Genomic DNA, 22,849 nt, shown 5'->3' with positions numbered 1-22,849 from the left:
AGCGAAAAACCTAATGATCTGTTATTTTCAGTGTGAGCGACACCGGTTTGAATTGGGCTTCAAAGAACACATTTTCCTTTTCTTGCGAAAGCCCTTGGGCTTACTTCTGGCACACTTGCACCGAGCCTAGGATGTGGTTAAAATGTCTTTATCAACTAATAAAGGCATTTTAAATCACATCCTTGGCTCGCTGTGACTGCAGTTAAGCCTAAAGGGCTTCCCCTACTTCTACAGTCTACTAATTTGACTTCATGAGCAGCTCAAGCCTGATTTATACTTCGATCACCATACAATGGTTTTTGCCTAACATTTTGCCATTTTCTTCACGCAACACTGTGGTACGACTGAAACAAAAATAAGCATTACAATCACCTGGAGTTTACTACTTTACAACTGAGAGTACAGTATTGTTTATTTTTTCTCCTATTCTTGTGATTATTATTCTACAGCATGCAGGATGGAGACGTATGGAGTCATATCCTTCCTGTCCTGAAACCTCTTATCTACATATTCTAACTTTCTGTGTTTTTACCCGCTTGCGAAAGCTGCGGGTCTATGAAGAGGCAGACCTACGACTCATCATTCGACAAATTTGCATTCGACAGATTCATTTGCATTCGACAGATTTGTTCGACAGATTTGCGTCATTGGCTGTCGTTTAAGCCAATGGGATACTTTCCCATACTCTGAACGGGCGGCCTCGTCCTCCCAAGCTATGGGACTATGCAGTCCTCCGAGCGCTAGCCGAATTTGGCTAATAGTTAGCTTGTATGATGTTACTAACTAACTGTTTTTAGCCAAGCGCGCAAATGTCCGCTCCCCATTAGTTATCGACGCAAGTCGCGTTATTACTCTCGTAATTTTCATGTATTGTACATCCCAAAATAAAATGTATTAACCATGTTATGGTGCTGTAATGACTTTATATTTTCTCAACATAATACTGTCTTTCACACGGGCCTTGGAAAAGAGGATCGCTTCCGCCATTTTCTTCTTCGTTGGTCTAAACAATGACACGGTTCTTCTTCTTCTTCTTTGGTTTTATGGCGGGTCGCAACCGTTTGCTTTTAGGTGCATACCGCCACCTACAATGACACGGTTGCCAGATTTTGAGAGACAAATAAGCAACCAGGTCAATGAAAACAAGCCCAAAGATTTAAGTGACTATTAGGCTACATGCGCACTTTAAACCTATATGCATCGGCTATTTCATAATAGACGATTTGGAAATAGCCGATCTACAAGCTCACAACTAAATAATAACAAATAAAAAACAACTACCTACATTTACAAGCAACTTCACAGAAAACAAGGTCGCTTGTAATTAGTATACATGGCAACACTAGTACGAGTACTTTTCCCACCACTGTTGCTGTTTTTAACATGACTGCCCTGTTTACAAATGAATGAATACACACTACAACCAAGGTTACTGTAGCAACATTTTTCATGTAAGGTATGACGCTAAAATCAGCTGCATTTCTGCAGATCTACAAGCTCACAACGCATCGCCGCCTTGTGAGCTTGTAGATCTGCTATTTTTTATTATGACGTTTTATTGCATACTTCATTTACAAAAGACATTAATGAAACCAAATGGACCCATTTGGGTTTTTCTTTCATGTAAGCCAGTAGTGAAAAGGGCAAACTTGCAGTTATGCATTACAACTCAAGCCTAGCTGTTTCAAACAGTGAAATCAAAAGACAAGTTGTGAGCTTCACTTTTATAAAGGGTTAGGGTTACATTGCAGTATTGACACTTTTACTTAAGTAAAACATTACAGTACTTTTTCCACCACTGTTGATGTTTTTAACATGACTGCCCTTACGCTACCTGTACTCTATGGACTCACTTAGTTTATTGTGAAAATAGTTTATTTCTTTCATACATAAATGAATACTAACTGGTCACCACCGGTCTTTTGTCCAGGAACAATGCATACAACACTATCAACCAGTCCTCCTGGGTGTGTGTGTGTGTGTGTCTTCCTTTTTGTTGTTCATACATTTCTAAGTGAAACACTGTAGTTTTGACTTGGGTAAGGGTAGGCTACATTTTGAAGTAACTATATCAGCTGGTGAAAATAGCAGATCTGTGAGATTGTAGATCAATTATTTTCACTATCATTGATATTGTACACACCACACACACACACACACACACACACACACACACACACACACACACACACACACACACACACACACACTTTATATTGGTAGCCAACCAATGAACCTCTGTGGAGTTATTTTTGTTGCATTCGAATGGCTGAGATTTCATTTTAATGACAACTTTTACATTTTGTGCTGCAGATTGGGGCAAAAATAGCCTGCCGCAAGCGGGTATATTATGACTTTGTCATTTCTTGTTTTTTTGTAAATTAACGCCCTACTCGATCATCCTACAGCGTCACACAAAAGCATCAAAAGTAGCAGATCTAGAAGCCGAAACGTGGTGCGAAGCCACGTTTTGAGCTTGTAGATCTGCTGCTTTTACTGTTTTTAAATTTGAATCCTGAATAGTAACAGTTTGGGACATATGAGGTTTCCACCCCGACAGAGACGATATAGCACAGTATATGGTCTTTACTACCAAAAGGTTAAATTGAAGGACACAGTAAACTATATAAGAGCAGATTTTGAATTATTAAACGTCCAATACTCTTAGATGAGAGATGAAAAATTCAAAAGTAGAGATACCGTACAGTACGTCTATTTATACTTTACCCCCCCCGTAGGCAATTATCTCTCACCTTTGACCTCCAGGTAGACGTGGTTCTCATAAATCCCCAGGATGTTCCTGGCCACACAGGTGTATTTGCCGCTGTTGTGAGCCTGGGCCCCATGGATCTCTATGGTACCGTTGTCATGCATGATGTAGGGGTCTCCATCCAGGGTGCTGGAACTGTCCTTGAACCTGAGAAAGACGAGGACTGTGACTTTTAGAGCTGCGAGCCGGAACTTATTTCAATGAATATTTTTAACCAATCTGTATGTTAATCCATGCGTTCCCGGTTAATCCGAGACCGGGAACGCATCTGTGTCATTTTAAGATTTCTTTGGGTTCTTTTTTGAAAATGTGTGCAAATCTTTGAATATATATTTTTTAAAGCGAATATTTGTAAAATATTTTGTTCCAGGGATCCCCCAGAAGCAAAGATTTGAGTTACAAATGTTCGCTTTAAATATATATATATATTCAAACAGATGTCCAAGATTTTTCTAAAATAGCAGATCTACAAGCTCATAGTGCGGCACTCGGTGCCGCGCTATGAGCTTGTATATAGCTTGTATATAGCTTGTATATCTGCTAAAGAAATCTTAAAATGACACAATTGCGTTTCCCGGTCTTAACCCAGCAAGCACAGTCAGGACCCGGACCAATCAGTGACGTCTCGATTGGGGCTAGATCAAGTCAGACCAAGAAAAGTCAGATCTGGCCCAGAATATCACCTGATTTCAACCAAAATTAATCCTGACCACAAAAACGTCACTTCCAGGACGTCATCTAAACACATTTCTCATCACCCAAAATTGCTGTCCAAATGTCCATATGATGTCCCGGTGATGACGTCCTGTAAATGACGTAAAGATCATCCCCATATGGGCTGTGATCTGGCCTAGTCCTGAACGTCACCGGGGTGATGACCGGGCGTCATCATAACGTCATCATGACGTCATTGTGCTTGCTGGGAATCGATCAATACAATAATAACTAGCACATGTGTGTACCTACTGGTCGACAAGTAGTACTGCCGAAATGCAGTCAACATTGCACAAGTAAACAAACAAGCACATTCTCTCTCTCTGTCATAAACCAGCAGACATGAATTACAAGACAGTGTTCTTCTTGCTGACACTTCCCTGTTCTACTCACCATGTGATTTTGGGGATGGGCGAGCCGAAGGAAGAGCAGTCCAGCAAGGCGCGGCTGTTTCTGATCACCTGGTACACTTTGTTACCTGGCGTCAGCACCCTGGGCGGCTCGGCTGAAACCACAAACACCACGACAAATCATCATCAGAATTTTGTATTATTATAACACGGCAAAATCTGTCGTTGATGTTCATTTCAAGGGTGCAGGAAACCCTAAACTGATTTTGTTTGTTTGTTTTCTGTACAGATTAAAAGCTACAGATGGATAAAAACACACTTTATAGTAGTGATGTAAGCAACGTAGCTGCAGCTACAGTAAATAACTCATTCAATCCGGGAACGCATACTGTGTCATTTTAGATTTCTATACTGTAGCTATAACCATTATTTTATACTTTGGGCTATTCAAAAATAGCAGATATACAAGCTCATACAGCGCAATCTTGAAAATGTGCGCACATCTTTGAAGATATATATTTTTTTAAACAACATTTTTAACTATAATCTTTGCTTCTGGGGGGAGGGGGAACGAACAACATATTTTGATGGGTAAAACCATCATACCCAAAAGGATATGTATTTGGCCACCGACCCCCATCTCAAAATATTTCGTTCCAGGGATCCCCAGAAGCAAAGATTTGAGTTAAAAATGTTGTTTAAAAATGTTGTTTAAAAGTATGTATTTTAAAATGTATTCAAAGATTTGCACAAATGTTCACGATTATAATAACAGATGTGTTCGATTTAGGTGTGCCAGTGTACAAGCATTGACGACAGTATTGCCGAAGTGGCACACCTATATCTAACACACCTGCTATTAATTGTATACTACTGTAGCTGCTACTGTAGTTGCTTACATCACAGTATAGTATACTATAAGTTCAGACTGCAATGTTTTAGCCTGCTGTAGTTCTGTACAGGAAAACAAACACTATAATTGACCATTGGGTTTCATGCCCCTTTAACTCTGAGAGTGTACAAATGGAACAAAATGGGCCTCTTAAAGCGTCCATTTCGTTCCATTTGTACACTCTCTGAGTTACAAATCTATAAATGAGTGTGAGGATTTTAGTGTGTAAGCACCACAGAATCAATGTAAATGGAATGCAGGCGACATCAAGATGCGGACGGCGTGCAGAATGGAAAACAAAACGGCAACTTACAGAGAACGTTGACGAAGGCGTTGGACAGGAGGTAGCCGTACGGGTTGGAGACGTTGCACTGGTACACGGCGCTGGATCCGCTCTGGACCTCGGTGAAGATGATGGTGTCGTCCTCCACCTTCCTGCTCGGATCCAGAGGGGAGTCTGTCGATAGAAGTACAGTACGCACTGGTTTCATGACAGTATGAAATGTAATGTCCTACATACGGTACGGTACGTACAGTAGCAGCAAGAGGGCCATTGGTAACCATAAGCATCAGAAAAGGGTGTTTGCAGGTTGAAGTTTTTTTTATTACTGGTTTTTGTTGGACCCTTTGTAAAAAATACAACTATACAATCACCATCTACAGTATAGAGCACCGAAGTCTGACATCACTGCCGCTAGAGGGCGCTATCCACTTGGGTCACAGCGTTATTTTTTGTACTGGATTTCCCATAGGGGAATCTTAGATTGCGTCTTAAAGGTATCATGACATTCATTTTCACTTTTTTTATTTTCAATGTTTTATTTGGGGTTTTATGACCTCAATTACACCCAAAAAACCTGAACTTAAAACATTCAGTGGATTTTCTGTGGTCTGGGGTTTTCTGAATAATTAGGCTGAAAAGTAATCTGAGCTTGGCCCTTCGACAGTGAGGTCACTGTCGAATAATCCCGCCCACTCTCCTCCTCGCCCCTCCCCTCCCCTATCCTTTCCTTTGGGGGGGGCGGAGCAGAGGCGATGATTGACAGGCAAAATCCCTCACCAGCGACACCCGCAGGCAAAGATTTCTTTTTTCATTGCAGTTGAAAAGGCTTTAGAAATGTGAGAGAAAAACACCTGCCATTGATCACTGGAATGGAATTTTCACTTAAAACTTTTTGTACACTTTTGAAGGACCAGGACAAAGACTTTGAATGTGGTGTAAAAGTGAATGTCATTAAACCTTTAAAGAACTGTGTTCCAGAAATAAACAAATCACCCCGGTGATTGTACTTATACAGTATGCATATGAAGCATCAACTGACAGTATAAAGTACTAATTTATCCAAAGAGTGAGATTTATTTTTTATTTTTTTTGAAACAGAGTCACATACCTGACAAAATCGGTGGGGTGGTTTGTTTATTGTTGGAACACAGTTCTTAAATGACGCGATCTAAGATTCCCCCTATGGGAAATCCAATACAAGAAATAACGCTGTGACCCAGGGGTAGTGGGAGTGACGTCAGTACTCTATAATGAGAACCCTAAGTAGAATGGCTGGGGGAGCAACAGTGACACTTTCCACCCGTCTCTCAGCCTGTTATCCCTTCTGCCGCCGGGGAAACCGTACAAGAGCGTCACGAAACAGTTTATTTCCCCAGGCAGTCACACTTCTGAACTCCAAGAGGAAAAATCCTGCCCTTTCTCATTAATTCCCCCACTAGCTACTACAGGAGGTAGGATATGAACTTCAATAAATATGCATTCTTTCCTACGCATTAGATGAGATGAACTATAATAAATGAATATGCATTTCTATTGTTTTTACCTGGTTATGCTTGTTTTTAATGTCATGAATACATTTAGTTTTAGGATTTATTTATTTAGATAAGAAATGTTGCACTATTTATCTATTCATTTTTGAATTTTTGCTGTCATTTAGGAGAAACTAAATTAAGTTTTTCTTCTATTGCTGCTTGCAGAAGCGAAGAAAATGACAAATAAAAGCAATCTTGAATCTTCAACAGGTGACCAACAAATATCTAGCTGTGGTTGTGTTCTGTCTGCAGAATAAACCACACTTTATTGCTCCAACCAGCTGACTCATGTGAGTTCTTTGGAGGGACAGCGAGCAGGACAGAGTAGAGGATGTCACATTATTTTGGTTCAGGTTGACATCAGGTTGAAAAGTGAATGAGCAGAGACTTTCACTGTCTCTCGGCAACTTGAGGAAGTCTCTTGACGCCAAACTGCCCCAGTAGAGCTTGTTAGCAGTAAACAGTGGGAGAATGTGGTTATAATTGGGCACCTCACTGGCATGATTATTTATACAGTATAATATACCTTTATGAATTTTAATCTGCATGGCACTGCAAAATAATCACTGTATCTGATTCACATACAATTTATGCAGGAAAAGAAATATTAAAGCTACAAGCCATAACTTTTATATCCAATCCAAACCAGGATTCTGACTCAGGTCTCCCGCATGGGTGACCAAACGTCTACCACTAAGGCAGAAGAGTGGACAGGGTAGATATTATGCTTATGGACGTACCGGGTGTACTACAATACTTGTCAACCAGTAGCTAGCTGTCCTACCTGACACCAGGGTCTAAATTTCTCAATTGAAGAGCAGGGAGACCACCTCCAACCACTGTTTTATCAATTCAAAGCGTTAAAAGCCATTCAGTGGTCAGGTCAGTGCCTCTCAAACATTTTCAGGTCTATGGCCACGTAGACTCCATCTGAAAATATCTTGTGCGGACCCCCTGGAACGGGTCCTTGAGGGGGTTCCAGGGGGTCCACAGCAGCTAAATAGAAGAACAGCTTAAGAGAACTGCTTCAGGTTGCACATACTCTCAATGGAGACGCCGTTCATGAACCAGCTGACGTTTGGCTTGGGCGTGCCGCTGGCCCGGCAGGTGAGCACGCTGGTCTCTCTGGGCGCCAGCACCAGGTTCTTGGGAGGGCCGCTGATCCAGTATGGGGCGGCTGGAAATAGAAGAGACAACACTCCGTGAGGCACAACACTTCATCACTGTGTGCACACTGTGCTGCTGTCAGCTGTGTATTAATCAATTACTAGGAGAGAGAGAGAGAGAGAGAGAGAGAGAGAGAGAGAGAGAGAGAGAGAGAGAGAGAGAGAGAGAGAGAGAGAGAGAGAGAGAGAGAGAGAGAGAGGGGGGAGGCAGTATGAGCTAAACCAGTGGTTCTTAACCCTTTTCATGTCAAGGACCCCCATCTGCAAATGTTATGTGCCAGGGACCCCCAGAAGAGAAGATTTGTGTCAAAATTTATTACAATGTCAAGATAAAAAAAAAATATCAGCTGCTACTTTTTAATAGCCAACGTATAAAATATTGATAAAGAGGTTAAAATGGTTGTGATGCTGTATTAACAAATTTAGTTGGGGACCCCCTGGAACCCCCCCAAGGACCCCACTTTGAGAACCACTGGTCTATGGCAAAAAAAGCGGTGTGAAAAGTTCAACTTTGCCACTGCTGCAGAGCAGCGAGAAAGAGTGGCAGGCAGCCCACACCCATTTAGCAGACAAATGCAGTAGATTTGAAATGGAGGAGTGAATGTGGAGCGTTACAGACAGAAAGGGCTGAGACACGGTGCAGAGACGGTGGGATTTGTTTTCAGACTGACCGTTGACCGAGACGCGGATGGTGTGGTGGGCAGAGTTCAGTCGGTTCCGGGCCGTGCAGCGGTAGTCCCCGGCGTCCGACTCCGACACGTCCACGATGCGCAGAGTCTTCTGGTAATGCAGGAAGGAGGTGCGCTTAGCCGGCAGGTCACCGCTCACCTTGGACCAGGAGATCTCAGGAGTGGGCCTGGAGGGGTTTTAAACGGAGTGAGAGGGAGAAATCATTTAAAAGGTGTGGGAAAAAATGGGGAGTGGTAGACAGAGATAAAACAGCTTACACAGAAATATCTCGAGTGTTCATTCAACACTCAGGAATTTGCCGGGTATTATTCATGCAGGTGGGGATTTCATTCAGTAGGGGTTTAAAAGGACGGTGCACGGTCTCACTTACAGCCCCTCGGCGATGCACTCCATCTCCAGAACCTGTCCTCTCAGAACCATCTTTGAGCTGGAGTGCCCGGGCGGGGACAGAAACGACGGCCCCCTCTCTTCCACTGGTCCATCTACAGACACAGACACAGACACACACACACACGCACGCGCACGCGCACGCGCACGCGCACACGCACACGCACACGCACACGCACACGCACACGCACACGCACACGCACACACACACACACACACACACTAGTTAAAACTACAACATCTACCGTGTAAGCGCTATCAACCAGTCCCACAGCATAGCTCTAAGCCCGATCCAGGACCTTCACGCTCAAAGATCACTCTCACTTGCTCAGTTGCTCTGTGGTCAAAAGACCTTGCCGATGTACCAAGCGGTCAACAACAGCACACAGGCACTGATATTCTGCCATTTTATGATTTTCGTGAACCTTTACAGTCCTTTTTTTTAAAGCACTGTGGTGTTTTATGTGCTTCAAATCAATTGCCTTCTGGGATGTCAGAGGCTGAACTGAATTTAAACACAAAAAAAGGACATACAGTACTGTGTGTAGACCATGTACAGTAAGTACAGTAGAGTACAGAATGGTGATACACGATCTGTTTAAACAGATAAGCTACAGCGTTAAGTGTAATATGATTCCAATGCCTGTTGATGCCTGCACTGTAATTAACCTTGAATGAAATATAATGAATAATCTATACTCCATAGTATGACGGCGTAGCTTTGCTGACAACCGTAACCGTTGTGCGATGGAGTATAAATTAAGTGATTAACCACTTAATGCCTATATGGTTGATTGAAGTCCCTCTGGGCTCTATACTAGGGTCTTTTCTGTTTTCTGTTATTGTGGGGAAAGCTTTTGCTGAAAATAGCCGATCGACAAGCTCGCAACATGTCGATCTGCTTTTTTCGGATGCTGGGGTTAAAGTGGTTAAAAGGGAATCGACTTGTCTGAGTGTGATTTTCTGCAGAGTAAAATCACGTACCTTTAGTCAAACGAAGGGCAAAGAAAGAACGTGATGTTCTTACAAATACAAACAATGAGAAAATGAGCTGAAGAGGGGAGAGACAGAAAGGTTAAAAAAGTCGGAGTGATCATTAGGGGATTAAATGTTGTGCAAGGACGAGTTAAAAGGAAAAGAGAACAGATTGCTTCAGTTCTGACCATATGACAGATGAAAAACTAATTAAAGAGGAGCTTTTTTTTCATCTAGGGATATGTTCAAATGAATCATACTGTTTGTTAGGTCAGGGTCAGATTATTTTATGACAAATGAGCATGTTGTTTCTGTTATCATTTCTGTTTTCAAGTTCAGTTTCAATCCAGCACAGATGACGATTGTAACTAAGAGTTTCTTAGTGATCTGCCTGGTTAAATTAAAGATGTCCAGTGTCCACCCTGTGACTTAATTAAAAGGTCAGTTTAAAAAACGATAACCGAACCACCATGCAATGGTCAATAAAGAGTGTGGTTAGCAATAAGGGTTTTTATTGGATAGGAGAGAATAGGTGTGGGGTTAAAGAACTACTAAGGGCAGTTGAATTGAAGGGTTAATGTTAGTGGTTGACAACTAGTATCTGGTGCTCTAGGGAGGGGCAAACACTAGGGGGTGCCAAAACTCACCACTAAAAAAATCAGTGTCATTGTAATAATCTGCCATTGTCTCATTGATAACATCCACTGTAACAAAACAACAAATAAAACATGGCACAAGTTTACATCATCAAGTGAAGCAACAAGGTGATTATGACAACTTAAAAAATGAGATACTTCCCAAATCAAATGAGCAAGAACTTAATGAACAAATCATCTTAAATGACTTAAATAAATCCCACAGTAGATAAGAAATAATCTTCATGTCTGCTCTAATGAATGTGGTGGGGGGCACCGAATGAGTTGAGTCTTTGTTGTTAACAGAGAGCAATGTAGAAAACGCCTCACACAAAGGCAATAAAATGAAGGACTGCCTCGTAGATAAGGCCTGAAGCAATGGCTTCAACAATGTGTCTTTTCAGTGGGAAGAAAAGGACTGGCGTCTCCAAGGAGGAGCACAGAGATAGGAAACACTGTTTCCCTCCTACGCATGTTCAGAGCACCGGACTTAAGTGTGTTGATGACTCTCTCTCTCTCTCTCTCTCTCTCTCTCTCTCTCTCTCTCTCTCTCTCTCTCTCTCTCTCTCTCTCTCTCTCTCTCTCTCTCTCTCCTTTTCATGTACTCTGTCTCTCACAAACACACGTCACACACTCAAGTTCAATTTAATGCGTAGCTCAAAATTTCTCTCTGGTTACCCATTTCTTTCAGCCGTCTTTTACTCTCACACGCACACACACACACGCGCGCACGCACGCGCACAACACGCACACGCACACGCACACACACACACACACACACACACACACACACACACACACACACACACACACACGCACATATACCAATCCCACACATGGGACTTACGGTTGGGGACCCTAACAGTGATCGGCTGTTTCTGCTGGATGGTCTGGGTGTGTGGGAAGCGGGCGTAGCAGATGTAGTCACTCCTAGAGTCTTCCTTCACCACGTTGGAGAAGTACAGGTCTCCGTTCAGTCCCTGGGACACCCTGCTGCTCTGAGGCAGCCTCTGGAAATCTGAAAGACACAGCAATTAGGACTGTGGTTCTCAAACTTTTTCATGCCAAGGACCCCCAAATTGACATGTATTTGGCCGTGGAAACCTACAATGCAGGAATTGGGATCATTAAGAATCTCACACATAAATGAAACATTAAAAGAGCTTACTGTTGTCCATCCAGAATATGATGGGAGGGGGCAGGCCAGCAGGGGGGCGGCACGGAAGCACCAGGGGCACACCCTCCTTCACCACGAACGGCTCATTTCTCTCCTTTGACCACAAGGGGGACCCTGGACAGGTTGGAGAAGAGCATGGGTCACGGATGACTCTTATCTAAAAACTCTCAGTGGCAAACGCAGCATGGCTGACATGACAGAGATGAGGTGAAATGGAAGGGATGTAGCCTGGATATTCCGTACACAGGAGGGGAAACATGAAGGGCTGTTCAGGTCTACAGGATGACCTGATACCTTCCAGGAAGAGAGCTCTGAAGACGGATGGCAATGCTTTAAATAGAGGACTCAAATTAGGGCTGAAGTCTAAACAGTGATCACATGAATGGATTATGACTGGTTTATTGTTTCAATCATGTTGTCTTTGCTCTGTAACTCATTTACGTATTTAAATTAATTCTGACTAGTGTTTCCCTCCCTGCATTTTAATTGTACACTTTACTCTGTTGTGGACAGGTATGTGTTTTGCATGCTAAAACACTTAAGTAATAGTTTGTCCAACGTAATTGTGATATCCAGGTCAAGTAAACATAACTAAATCACGACGGATAATGCAATTTATTTGGCAGAAAAATAAACGAAGAAAAAACTAAGAAATGGATTTCCGTTAATTATTGGAGAAATGCATGAGATGAGAAAAATTTAGAGAATGTCGGATTGAATTGTTATCAACGGGTTGGATATGTTATCCAACAGTATCTCTGTAAATGCACAGAATCTCAGTGTGAGTCCCTTTTATACCCACATATGGAGATCCCTGATGTCATCAATATGAGGTCATAAAAGTCCTGACGTCATAGACTGGTACCATGATAACTGGGAACTGGCACTGCACTACGTACTGTGACAATGGGTACAACAGGTATTGCATAATGAGGGGCATGCATTCCCAACGGGCATCATCGTCCCATCAATGGAAACTTACGGGACTGTCGTATGACTATGTCGTTGGAAACAGCGGTCCCGTGTAAATTCCTGGCGGTGCACTGGTAGACCCCCTCGTAGTTCTCAGCCTTCTCTCCACTGATGTCTATCACTAACGTCCCAGAGCGCTGCCTCATGGTGACCTTGGGTTCCTCGTCAATGTCAAAGTGAGTTCCATTCCGGGTCCAGGAGAAGCTGCAAAAGAAGTGGAGTCAAGAGTTTTTATCTTTGTCAGCTAATAAATACGCCAGATGTTGTTGTGGTTGATGAAGAGTCCAGAGAAGTGTCTGTATAAGAGATAGGCTGCACCTTTGACCCTAGCCTAGAGGAAGCCTTCATGACCAAGGTCATTAAATACCAACCACTCCTACATTAATTCTGTCTGTGGGTATATGTCCTAGGCCCTAGGACATATACCCACAGACTGGTTGCTAGAGGGTTTCAACAACTTCGGATGCCCAAAAAGGAGGCAAACATGCTATAATTGGCAGCCGCCATACTGTATATGGCGGAGACAATGTTACTTATATCCGTATAGTACTGAGTGATATCTTATTGTATAATGAAGACATAACGCCATCATACTTTTGTGAATGAAACCTTACTGCACCTTCAATATGTATGTCCTTGCATGCCCTCCTTTATGTGGACATGAATCAATTGTTAAAATGTGTGTGTGTGTGTGTGTGTGTGTGTGTGTGTGTGTGTGTGTGTGTGTGTGTGTGTGTGTGTGTGTGTGTGTGTGTGCGTGTGCGTGCGCATGCGCGCTCGTGCGTGCGTGTGTGTGCTTGCGACCATTGAGTCATAATATAATCTGTGGTGGTGGTATTATGGTGTGCACATACAAGTATGCATGTAAACATTTACACGTGTGTGTAAAACATAGTGCATGTGTGTGTTCACAAGCAGCCTCTATACAGTACCTGGGATGAGGTTTCCCCTTCGCCTCACAGTGGATGACAATGTTCTCCCGCGGGTCGATGATGTAATCCTTGGGGGACTGGTGAGTTATGGTGGGCGGCTGCGGCACTGGTAGCGATCAGAGAGCAGGGGGATATTCAATCACGACATTTACTGCATAACTAAGCTCTTTCCTATCGCTATATCGACCACACACGCGAGTCGGTAGCAATCACATGCACACTTACTAGACTAGATTTTATCAGGCTGCTGCGTTTGCTGACAACGACACAGCGCTCTCACAGCCCAATAAAAAAACGCATGCAAGAGCGCCCAGGTACATTTGACTTCATAATAGCGGTTCCATGTTTGATGTCTTTTCATCAATGGGAAGCGATAACTAATGGACAAACAAAACAACTGATGAGAAAAAGGGCATGCTTTTTGCAGTACATGATGTGCTCTGTGGGAAACGCTCTATCACTGCAGAAACACTGCAAACAAAAACTGTAAACCAACACACACCAAAAAAAAGCATTGCGTGCAAAATGATCAAATACATTGCAATTCACAAAAGCGTAAGCTAAACAGCGTAAGCTAAACAAAGCCAAAACAAAACTATACAGCAAATACAGTATAACCTTCAATGCACAACAAAACAAAAGGTGCTTGCACACAGATGCTGCAGCGACTTCACACCAGCCAAGTTGACAACTTACATCCTTCCAGAACTTTAGCTTTTTCCCCCAAGAATGAGCAAGACATTTGTGTGACAGTAGAGAGAACCCAAAATTAGTGGTGAAACATTTCTCCCTGATCGCCTTCCATTTCAAAACATGGGTTAGTACAAAGTCAGTTTCCAGATGTGTTGCATTAACAGTCTGTAACGGGTCAATGACTCCAAGAGCTACTCAGTGGTTGATGGGTCTAATACCACATCAGACCAACATCTGTGTATGGAAGTACTTAAACTTGAGGCTGTTTGGTTTCTTTTCCATAACCATTAAAACCCTATGTATGAAAAGGAAGATAACACAAAAGAATACGTAACAAGTTTTAACCTTCAATTAAATATCAACCACTTGAAAAAGAGGATACTCCAAACAATCATAACAACATAACAGAATAAAGTAGTAAAGCTTATTGTGGTACATGGTTATTATAACAGATTGGCTCATCTACACTGATCAGTTTTTGCAGCATATACTTTACAGATACTGAGCAATAAATATCAAGCAGTGATGTATGTTTATTCAAAGTCAATATATAGCATTTTTGCCATAGAATCCTTTTATAAAGACGCATGTATACAACTCAAAAGACCTGGAACAGAAGGTATTTGAGTGAACTGTGCGTGGGAGTCTTACGGTCTAGTGGGACCTCCAACGTGTTGGCGAGGTGTCCCAGGAGCAGCACCATCAGCGCTGCACCCATCCACCCCCTCCTCTCCATCCTCGGTATGTGCCGCGTATGTCTGACCCCAGACACAGCAAAACTATACGTCTCGTCCTCTCAGTCACGCTGTCCGAGAACACTTCTTCTTGCACAATCACCGCCTAACAGTACAGTGGTGGGGGGTGGGGTGAGAGGAGACAGAGAAAGGGAGAGGGAGAGGGAGAGGGAGAGGGAGAGGGAGAGGGAGAGGGAGAGGGAGAGGGAGAGGGAGAGGAAAATGATAACATAGATTATTGGCTTGAGCATCACATACAATGACCTCAGTCATCAGTCACAGTTTGTTATATTTTGAATTCATCAGCTGGCGGAGGAGAGAGAAAGAGTGAAGGAAATTCACAGCAGAGGAAACTAGGGGTGCAACTAATAAATTGAATTGATTTTAAAGAATAATCAATTTTAATGCATTAATGGATTTGTATTATTTTTTCTTTTTTAAATACAGTAGCAAAACAAAAGCTCAAATAGCAGATCTATACAACACGTTGCAACGTTTCATGTGTCACAACGTGTTTCGAGCTTGTACATTGGGATATTTTTGTCGACGTTGCACAACAAAGGATAATATAGGGCTCAAAGTGGTTAATCAGACTAACAAACAGAGAGGTTTTTCAGTTAATCAAAGTAATCGACAGAACGATCACTTAGAAAAGAATCAATAGTTGCAGCCCGAAATTCATCATTGGGTGAAGGGGTTAGAGGAAGAGTGAATGAAATTCACAGCAGAGCAAAGCCAGTGAATGAAAAGGACATGCAGATGGCCTTGGCCATGGATGAATGCTAGTCCCCCATGCAGTGCATTTGGCCGGGACCTATCTTTTTGATCTAGTGCGCTCCGATAGGGACCGACGCGTCCCACATGGGTTCATTTAGCCCAGCTAATCACTGCCATGGCCCACCGTGCCATTAAGCTCTTATCTGCCATATTGATGAAACAGCCGATGGATGACACATGAAGGGACAGGGAAACAGCGGGACACTTCACCTTCAGTCTCCCTCTCCGTCATTTTCAACCTGACCGGCTGCTTGACAGAGTGACTGACTGACTGACTGACTGACTGACTGACTGGCGTCACATAATAGCCAAAAATAAGACTCACAGAGCACAAATAAAGTCTGCAGTAATTGTTTTGGGCATATCATCATTAAAGGATCTACACCATGAATTAAAAAAAAAATAATAATATTTAATATCATATTGTTTATGTCCCTCAAACGTTTTTTCAAAAGGTTTGAGCCTAAATCAAGCCTCAGATATACTCATTCCAACTAACTTCTCTCTGGCTTATAAAGCACTTTCACCTGCAATACCACATTGTCCTGTTTCGCTATTGAGCCAGTTTGTATGCATGTTATCTCCTGGTTCTGTGTGGAGAAAGTAAAAAAATAAAAAAATAAAAACGGAAAAACAGGAGGGATTGTACCCTGACGTGACGTCATGTCAGGGTGAAAATCAGTTTGGCCTGTTTTGAGACCAATTTACAGAAAACCCCAGATTTGCTGTGAAAGCCTGAGTGTTCAAACTGGGGTATTTTTGGGGATAGAAGAGAGGTAGGGGAGACCAAAAACACACACAAAAGAAGAAAAAGTTAAAATTCATGGTGTAGTCCCTTTAAAGGCAAACATTTTAAAGAAATTGTAAATAAAAAAACACATTTCTTCAAAATAGCTAAAATGGAGATGTTGTGAGCTTGTAGATCAGCTGTTTTAGCTATTAATTGTACCACAAAGTATATAGTGGTTAAACTATGAAAATGTAAAAAACTCAGTATTAAGCTAACACTCAGGATTTTACTGTGTAGGTAGAAGAGAGAGCAGAGCCAAGTTCATCAGGGCGTTCAGGATCAGGCAAGGTGACTGGTTTGTACCACCTGATGAAAAAGCGATTCTTCCATTGACTGGTTGTTAATTGAGTGGATGTAAAGTCATTATGCAAAGTAATCTAACTCTGCCCCCAGGGCCACTTTATCAATATGGTATCGGTGGTGGCTGCACTCTGACGAGAAAGAAATCAAGGGGATCAAACATATTGAATCTGAAGGGTTTCCTTTCTTGCCAAGCATGTCAGAAGTCATCATAATTGGCAAATGGTGCATTTCTCTTGTGCCTTTATCCAAAGTGCTTTACAGTGTGCATTACATTCACCCGTTCACACACACACATTCACCCACATTCACACACTGACGGTGGAAACAACCATGATGCAAGATACCAACCTTGGTATGCTCAGAAGCAGTTAAGTGTCTTGCTCAAGGACATGAAGCTATTGTGATAGCACTGTTACAGAAACACTGTTACAAAACTAGTTACACAACCACTGCTACAGAACCGCTGTTACAGAACCACTGTCACAGAACCACTGTTACAAAACCTCTGTGACAGAACCCCTGTTACAGAACCAAGGATGGTGAAAAAGATAAGAGACCAACCAGAGTACAAAAACACAGCCTGGTTTCAAATTGGATACGCTTCACAGAGACCGTCTCAATTCATTTTCTTCTATTCGGCATGACAAAAAAAGACATAAAAATGACTATATTAAGAATCATTATTTTTGTATGAATGTCAGCGCACCACTGAAAGGATAAGTGAAAAAGAAAACGCGTCAGTGCAGAACAAAGAAGGAGCCATTTTCAGCCTTTTAGGAGTAGAACCAACCTGTTTTCATCCTGCCTGTGGTACCTGAAGGATCCACGACGGACCGGCATGCCATTAAAATGCCACGGTTTAATTTGGAGCCTGGGCAGAATAATTTGCTCGGTTATCTCAAAAGCGCACTATACAATTTGATATTTCTAATCATATTACTGAAATGAAAGGCTCAAATGGAGCTCATTAAGGACGGTGTGCAATAACCGCCTGCCCCTGTGCCTTTGGCTGCGAGGTGGAGCAGGGATGTGTGGGGGGTGGGATTGGGGTTATGGCTGGGGGTGGGATTGGGGTTATGTCTGTGGATACAGCAGGGACTTGGGGTGGAGGATGGGGTGGAGGATGGGGCCTAATGGGGAGCAGAGCTGGAGGCGTTGTGGGGGGGATGCAGTCAGGCCCCTTGGTTCTCCTTCGAGACCCGATGTATTTGTTAGTGCCGCCTGCCTGTTGTGATTCAGTACCAGCCCCAGGAGCCTCTGTCTGGTGGCAGGGGATGGGACCGGGGGCTAATGTCTGATGCCCTCGGCCTGAACTACAGCTCCCCGGGGGAAGCCTGCATTAGTCACCTGAGGCGGCCGCCAGACCCAGGACCCCTACCCCAACTGAGGGTCTGACATAACAGCATCCACCACAGGGGCATTCTCATTGTGCTTGTTTTTGCAAGATACCAGCAAACAGTAAAATCTTCGCTGTTCATTTAACTCTGACAGTGGACATTTTTTACAGTTAAATTAACACTGAGGGATTTCACTGTGCATGGAATCCACTCACTCACTGCACACCTTTTTATACCAGGGTTTATTATCTGTTCTAGGCGGTAGAATGTAGGCTAGATGTTATCATTTATTCAAAGAATAATTCATGAAAGAAATAAAAATGGTCATTGCAATCCTTTCCATGAAACACTTCAATATGAAGGATTTTTACACAGAGGCCGAGGACATTTTTTAAAGCCACGAAAGGCGCCATGAACTCAGCGGTGCGCCGTGCGAGGCAAGAAAGGAAAAGAGGCGAGCGTATGACAGGAAGAGAATAATTGTGTTAATTATACATTTTAAGGTGAATCCCAGAAAGGCAAGGGGACTCTTATCTGGAAGGGAGCCAGGATTTCATCTAGGATTCATTTTCTGATTTAATGAGCTATAGCAGCTCAACTCCAGCTGGTCAGCATGTGACTGTGTGTGACTGTGTGTGTGTGTGTGTGTGTGTGTGTGTGTGTGTGTGTGTGTGTGTGTGTGTGTGTGTGTGTGTGTGTGTGTGTGTGTGTGTGTGTGTGAGTGCACGTGTATCCTATCCGTACGTGCGTGCGTGCGTGTGTGAGTTAATGTATGTATGCATATGTCTGTACATCATATTAATCCCTGAGAGATGTGAGTTCCATTGGGACTGATGTAGGGCTCAGTGTCTCTCACTCAGGGACCCTAACAGGACCCCCTGCAGGTGCTCACAAAAAGGGAGGGAAGACAGCCACCATGGCCTGGGGCTACTGTCATCCTCCATGCCCACACAACCAGTCCACGAGGGCTTTAAAATGGAAACACTGCTTAACCCCATGTAAAAGGAGTGTATATGAAACATCAGACACATTCTACATTTAGCAGAGGTAGAGTAGGGCAAGCCCTCACACATGTCTTAAACTTAAGCCTTCCAGATTAATGTCGCCCCACAAATAAAAAGGAGGGATTTAAAATCCATTTCTCACATAATTACAATACTGTAAAGTCCTGACGGGGACCAACCAAGCTACATCTATTTATCATCAGCGACGGGCAGAAAGCTTGCGTCTCCATATTTTATCTTGTTAATCGTTTTTTGAATAATATGTAGTAGTTTTTTTTAATATAGTATAATATGTTATACTTTGTCATACAGTGTTGGGCAAGTAGCTCAAATAGCAGATCTACAAGCTTGAGAACACGTGAGATTGTAGATTGCTCATTTCCTTTATACATAAAAAAAAATCATTTTGGGGGGAGGGGGACTTTTTTTTTGGAAACGTTTCGCCTATGACATGCCAAAGAACAGGGAAAACTGTTGCGCCCTTCTTTGTCCTTTGGTCAAGGTTGACTGCAGGTGCGGTGGTCTCAAAAACATAAAGTAAAACTGGCAGAAAAAGTCTCGCTCACTGCATAAAAATTAAGGAAAACTCCTTAGACAGACTTAAGAAAATATACTTTCTTTATTTTATATAATGCTCATAGTGTGCCTATGACATGCCCAAATGTCATGGACGGCAGGTTGAAAGTGGTTAACTCTTTCAGTGCCATGCTTATTTATGGAATTTTGGTTCTGAGTGCCACAACCAAAATTCATTGTAAAAAAAAAAGTGCTTAGGAGCCGAGATACAGCCTTTTTCAGTAAAAAGTTAAACAAGAAGTGAATGGAGCAGCAAATCTTCAAATCATCATATCTTGGGTTCTGAACATGTTTTTTTTTTTTTAAACGTCTTTGACGTCTTGTGGCACTGAATGAGTTAAGAAGAAGTGATTAAAGGAGTTTGTGTGTGGACATTTCTTTAATGAGAAACAGGTTTAAGAGCTAAACTGCTACGGAGTGGACACATCTTCCGGTCAGCACTATCATGACTAGCCGCTAAATATAACCACAGAAACGGTGTCCTGTCTATCTGTGTGAGCAAGCATGCACCTCTCTAGGCCCTTACGTGTCTGGTACTGACAGAACCAGTGACGCCAAATCCAATAAGGCTCAACTCCCTCCTGACTGCATGTGCTGAGGTTGGGGCCGGCGGGCCGCTGATAAAAAAAATCCAATACAAAGTGGTTTCTGAAAACACAAAAAACACAAGCCATTCCTGACAGACCGTATCACCTGTTCTTCAATAAACATAATAGCAGACAGAATGGGCTCACCTACAATACCACTTGAGTGAAGCAATCCTTACACATCATCTCTGTCGGTGGACTGGAAAACCTCATATGTCCAAAACTGTTACTTTTCAGGATTCAAATTCAATTCAAGTTTCTGCCCGACAGCAACGATATATAGTATACTGAATGGTAAATGGTGCATCTACAGTATATGGTGCCATTCTCTAAAGTGCTTTACAATGTGCATTACATTCCCCCCATTCACACACACTCACACAGTCACACACACACCAGCAGCAGCAGAGGAAACCACACAAGGAGCCAACTTGCTCATCGGGAGCAGTTGTGGGTGATTTACAGTACTCAGTCGCGTGCCAGGTGTCGTGCACGGTGCACCGGATATTATCCGATCTACAATCTCACAACACAATGCAAGCAAGCAAGACGCGTTGTGTGCTTGTACGTAGATCGGCTATCTTTGGAGTGCATCCATCCAAATACTATGGGACAGAAGTCCCGAGCTGCGTGCTCTATACTGTCAATTGATTAAGAGAAGGACAGACTCTGCACTCACAAGGTGAATTTTCTTTTAATTGCTTAATTTACCGCAGCAGCTGTCCTGACAAACGGACGCGTTTCGGACCAAAAAATTGAGTGCGGACTGTTTCTATGGACATATTTTTGGAGTGCAACCAAGTATAAATCAGGCATTAGGGGTTCAGTGGCTTGCTCAAGGACACTTCCTCGGATCGAGCCGGGAACCATTCCGATTCCATTCTGATTCGCCACTCTATCTCCCGAGCCAGTCCTTCTCTATAGTAGTGGTTCTCAACCTGTGGGTTGGGACCCCTAGGAGGGTCCCCACATGATTTTTGGAGGGTCCCCAGATGACAGTGAAGTAACAATTTAATACAAATCCTGGTTCAAATATTATTATTTAAGGGGCTCGCTGCCTAAAAAGGTTGAGAACCACTGCTCTATAGTACTAAAAAGGCACTCTTATTACCACCATGAATAACATACTGTAGCATTACATGCTGCAGTGCTTCTATAGAGCCTGGCCCATTGACAATGTGCTGCGTCAGTACAAATCATTAACGTCAGCTAGAGTGAGAAGCTATAGCAGTAATTACTGTCCACTACTATATAAGAGCACGTTGTACTGAGGACTGGTGGTCCATTCTGTCCAGAGAGAAAACACTCGGCTCTTGTGTGGAGGTTCTTGCACTGAGAGCCGCCTCTGGCCTCTCATTCAGCCCGGCCTGTTCAATTAGCCCATTGTCATGTTTCCATGACCGGCCACTTCAACCATCCCCAAACTAATTGGTTTTGTGCACACGTCAAAGTTAGTGCACATAGAGACGGGAGCAAACACACACAAGCATGCACGCTTGTGCGCGCACATACGTTTTTGGGAGACACACTTTGTTACTCTACTTTTGAGGGTGTTAGGATGGTAATTTTTTAATGGCATTTCTTTCCAAATTGTAAGGCTAATACTTAACTTTTTTTTTTGAGGACCAGGAAAACTGTACTTATTTGGCCCTCACAAGTATAGTAATACAAACACACAAACACACACACAAACACAAACACAACACACACACACACACACACACACACACACACACACACACACACACACACACACCACACGACACCCACACCCACACCCACACCCACACACACACACACACACACACACACACACACACCACTAGCCATAAGGAACGTGTGGGTCAGGACAGGTCTCGGCACACAAACGGAGCTGACAGGGACACAGGGACTGAGAATTGAACCCCCTCCCCCCCTGTGGTACTAGCCATCAGTGGGGAGAAAAGGGCCTCAATTGAGTGTGCCTTACAGCAACAGATAATACTGCAATGTGCATTCTGCTCAACGCAAGATATGATTTTGCATTCCATGCACCAGAACAATGGTGGTGATGCAACAACGCAACGCTGACAAAAAGCCATGACTGTTGCATCAGTCCTGCACACACGTTTATGTCTAATGAAAGACGGAGATTTTTTTACGCCGTGTGGCCTAATTAACTCCCATAATCAGCGGGCATTGATGGCTCACGCAATCAGGGGGTTTGTGAGTCCCTGTGCGGCATTAATGAAGCAGTGGAGACCCCCCCCCCTCTCTCTCTCCCCCGCAAATGATGAGGGGGGTGGCGGGGGGGTATAATGACATGTACGGCGCCACACTCAGGAAGGAGGTGATGTGGAAATGGAGCTTCTTTTTGGGCCTCTGCTGTGTGGCTCCCTCCCTCCCACTGGAGCTCAGGATGTGATTTCAGAGTGTTCACACCCTGGGCTGTGCACCGATCGCCCTGTATCTATAGGAGAACGGCAGGAGGGAGGGTTTGGTTGAGAGGCCTTCCTCTGTGAGCCTGAGAAGGAACACAAACAATGTGGGACTGTGAGAGAGTCAGTAAAAATGTGTACGCTCAATGTCTTTAC

General features: G+C 43.2%; 1 protein-coding gene across 1 annotated transcript in view; it reads right to left on the bottom strand.

The window, feature by feature from the left end:
* LOC308092404 (neuronal cell adhesion molecule-like) overlaps positions 1–22,849 on the bottom strand; it is a 112,362-nt gene that overhangs the window by 20,469 nt on the left and 69,044 nt on the right. Inside the window, exons 3-14 of the mRNA XM_080438273.1 lie at positions 14,820–15,008; positions 13,476–13,581; positions 12,554–12,747; positions 11,563–11,685; positions 11,242–11,412; positions 10,407–10,463; positions 8,768–8,879; positions 8,379–8,563; positions 7,584–7,718; positions 5,040–5,183; positions 3,878–3,989; positions 2,754–2,917 (exon numbers count right to left, since the gene is read on the bottom strand). Of these exons, the coding sequence (XP_080294399.1) occupies positions 2,754–2,917; positions 3,878–3,989; positions 5,040–5,183; positions 7,584–7,718; positions 8,379–8,563; positions 8,768–8,879; positions 10,407–10,463; positions 11,242–11,412; positions 11,563–11,685; positions 12,554–12,747; positions 13,476–13,581; positions 14,820–14,904 (1,588 nt within the window). The 5' untranslated portion in view covers positions 14,905–15,008. The remainder of the gene's footprint in view (positions 1–2,753; positions 2,918–3,877; positions 3,990–5,039; positions 5,184–7,583; positions 7,719–8,378; positions 8,564–8,767; positions 8,880–10,406; positions 10,464–11,241; positions 11,413–11,562; positions 11,686–12,553; positions 12,748–13,475; positions 13,582–14,819; positions 15,009–22,849) is intronic.

This window comes from Gymnoscopelus braueri, assembly GCF_963280865.1.
Source record: "Gymnoscopelus braueri genome assembly, chromosome: 9".
Classification (NCBI taxonomy): domain Eukaryota; kingdom Metazoa; phylum Chordata; class Actinopteri; order Myctophiformes; family Myctophidae; genus Gymnoscopelus; species Gymnoscopelus braueri.
The sequence above is the reverse complement of the archived record's forward strand: the minus strand, read 5'-3'. Positions and strand labels throughout refer to the sequence as shown.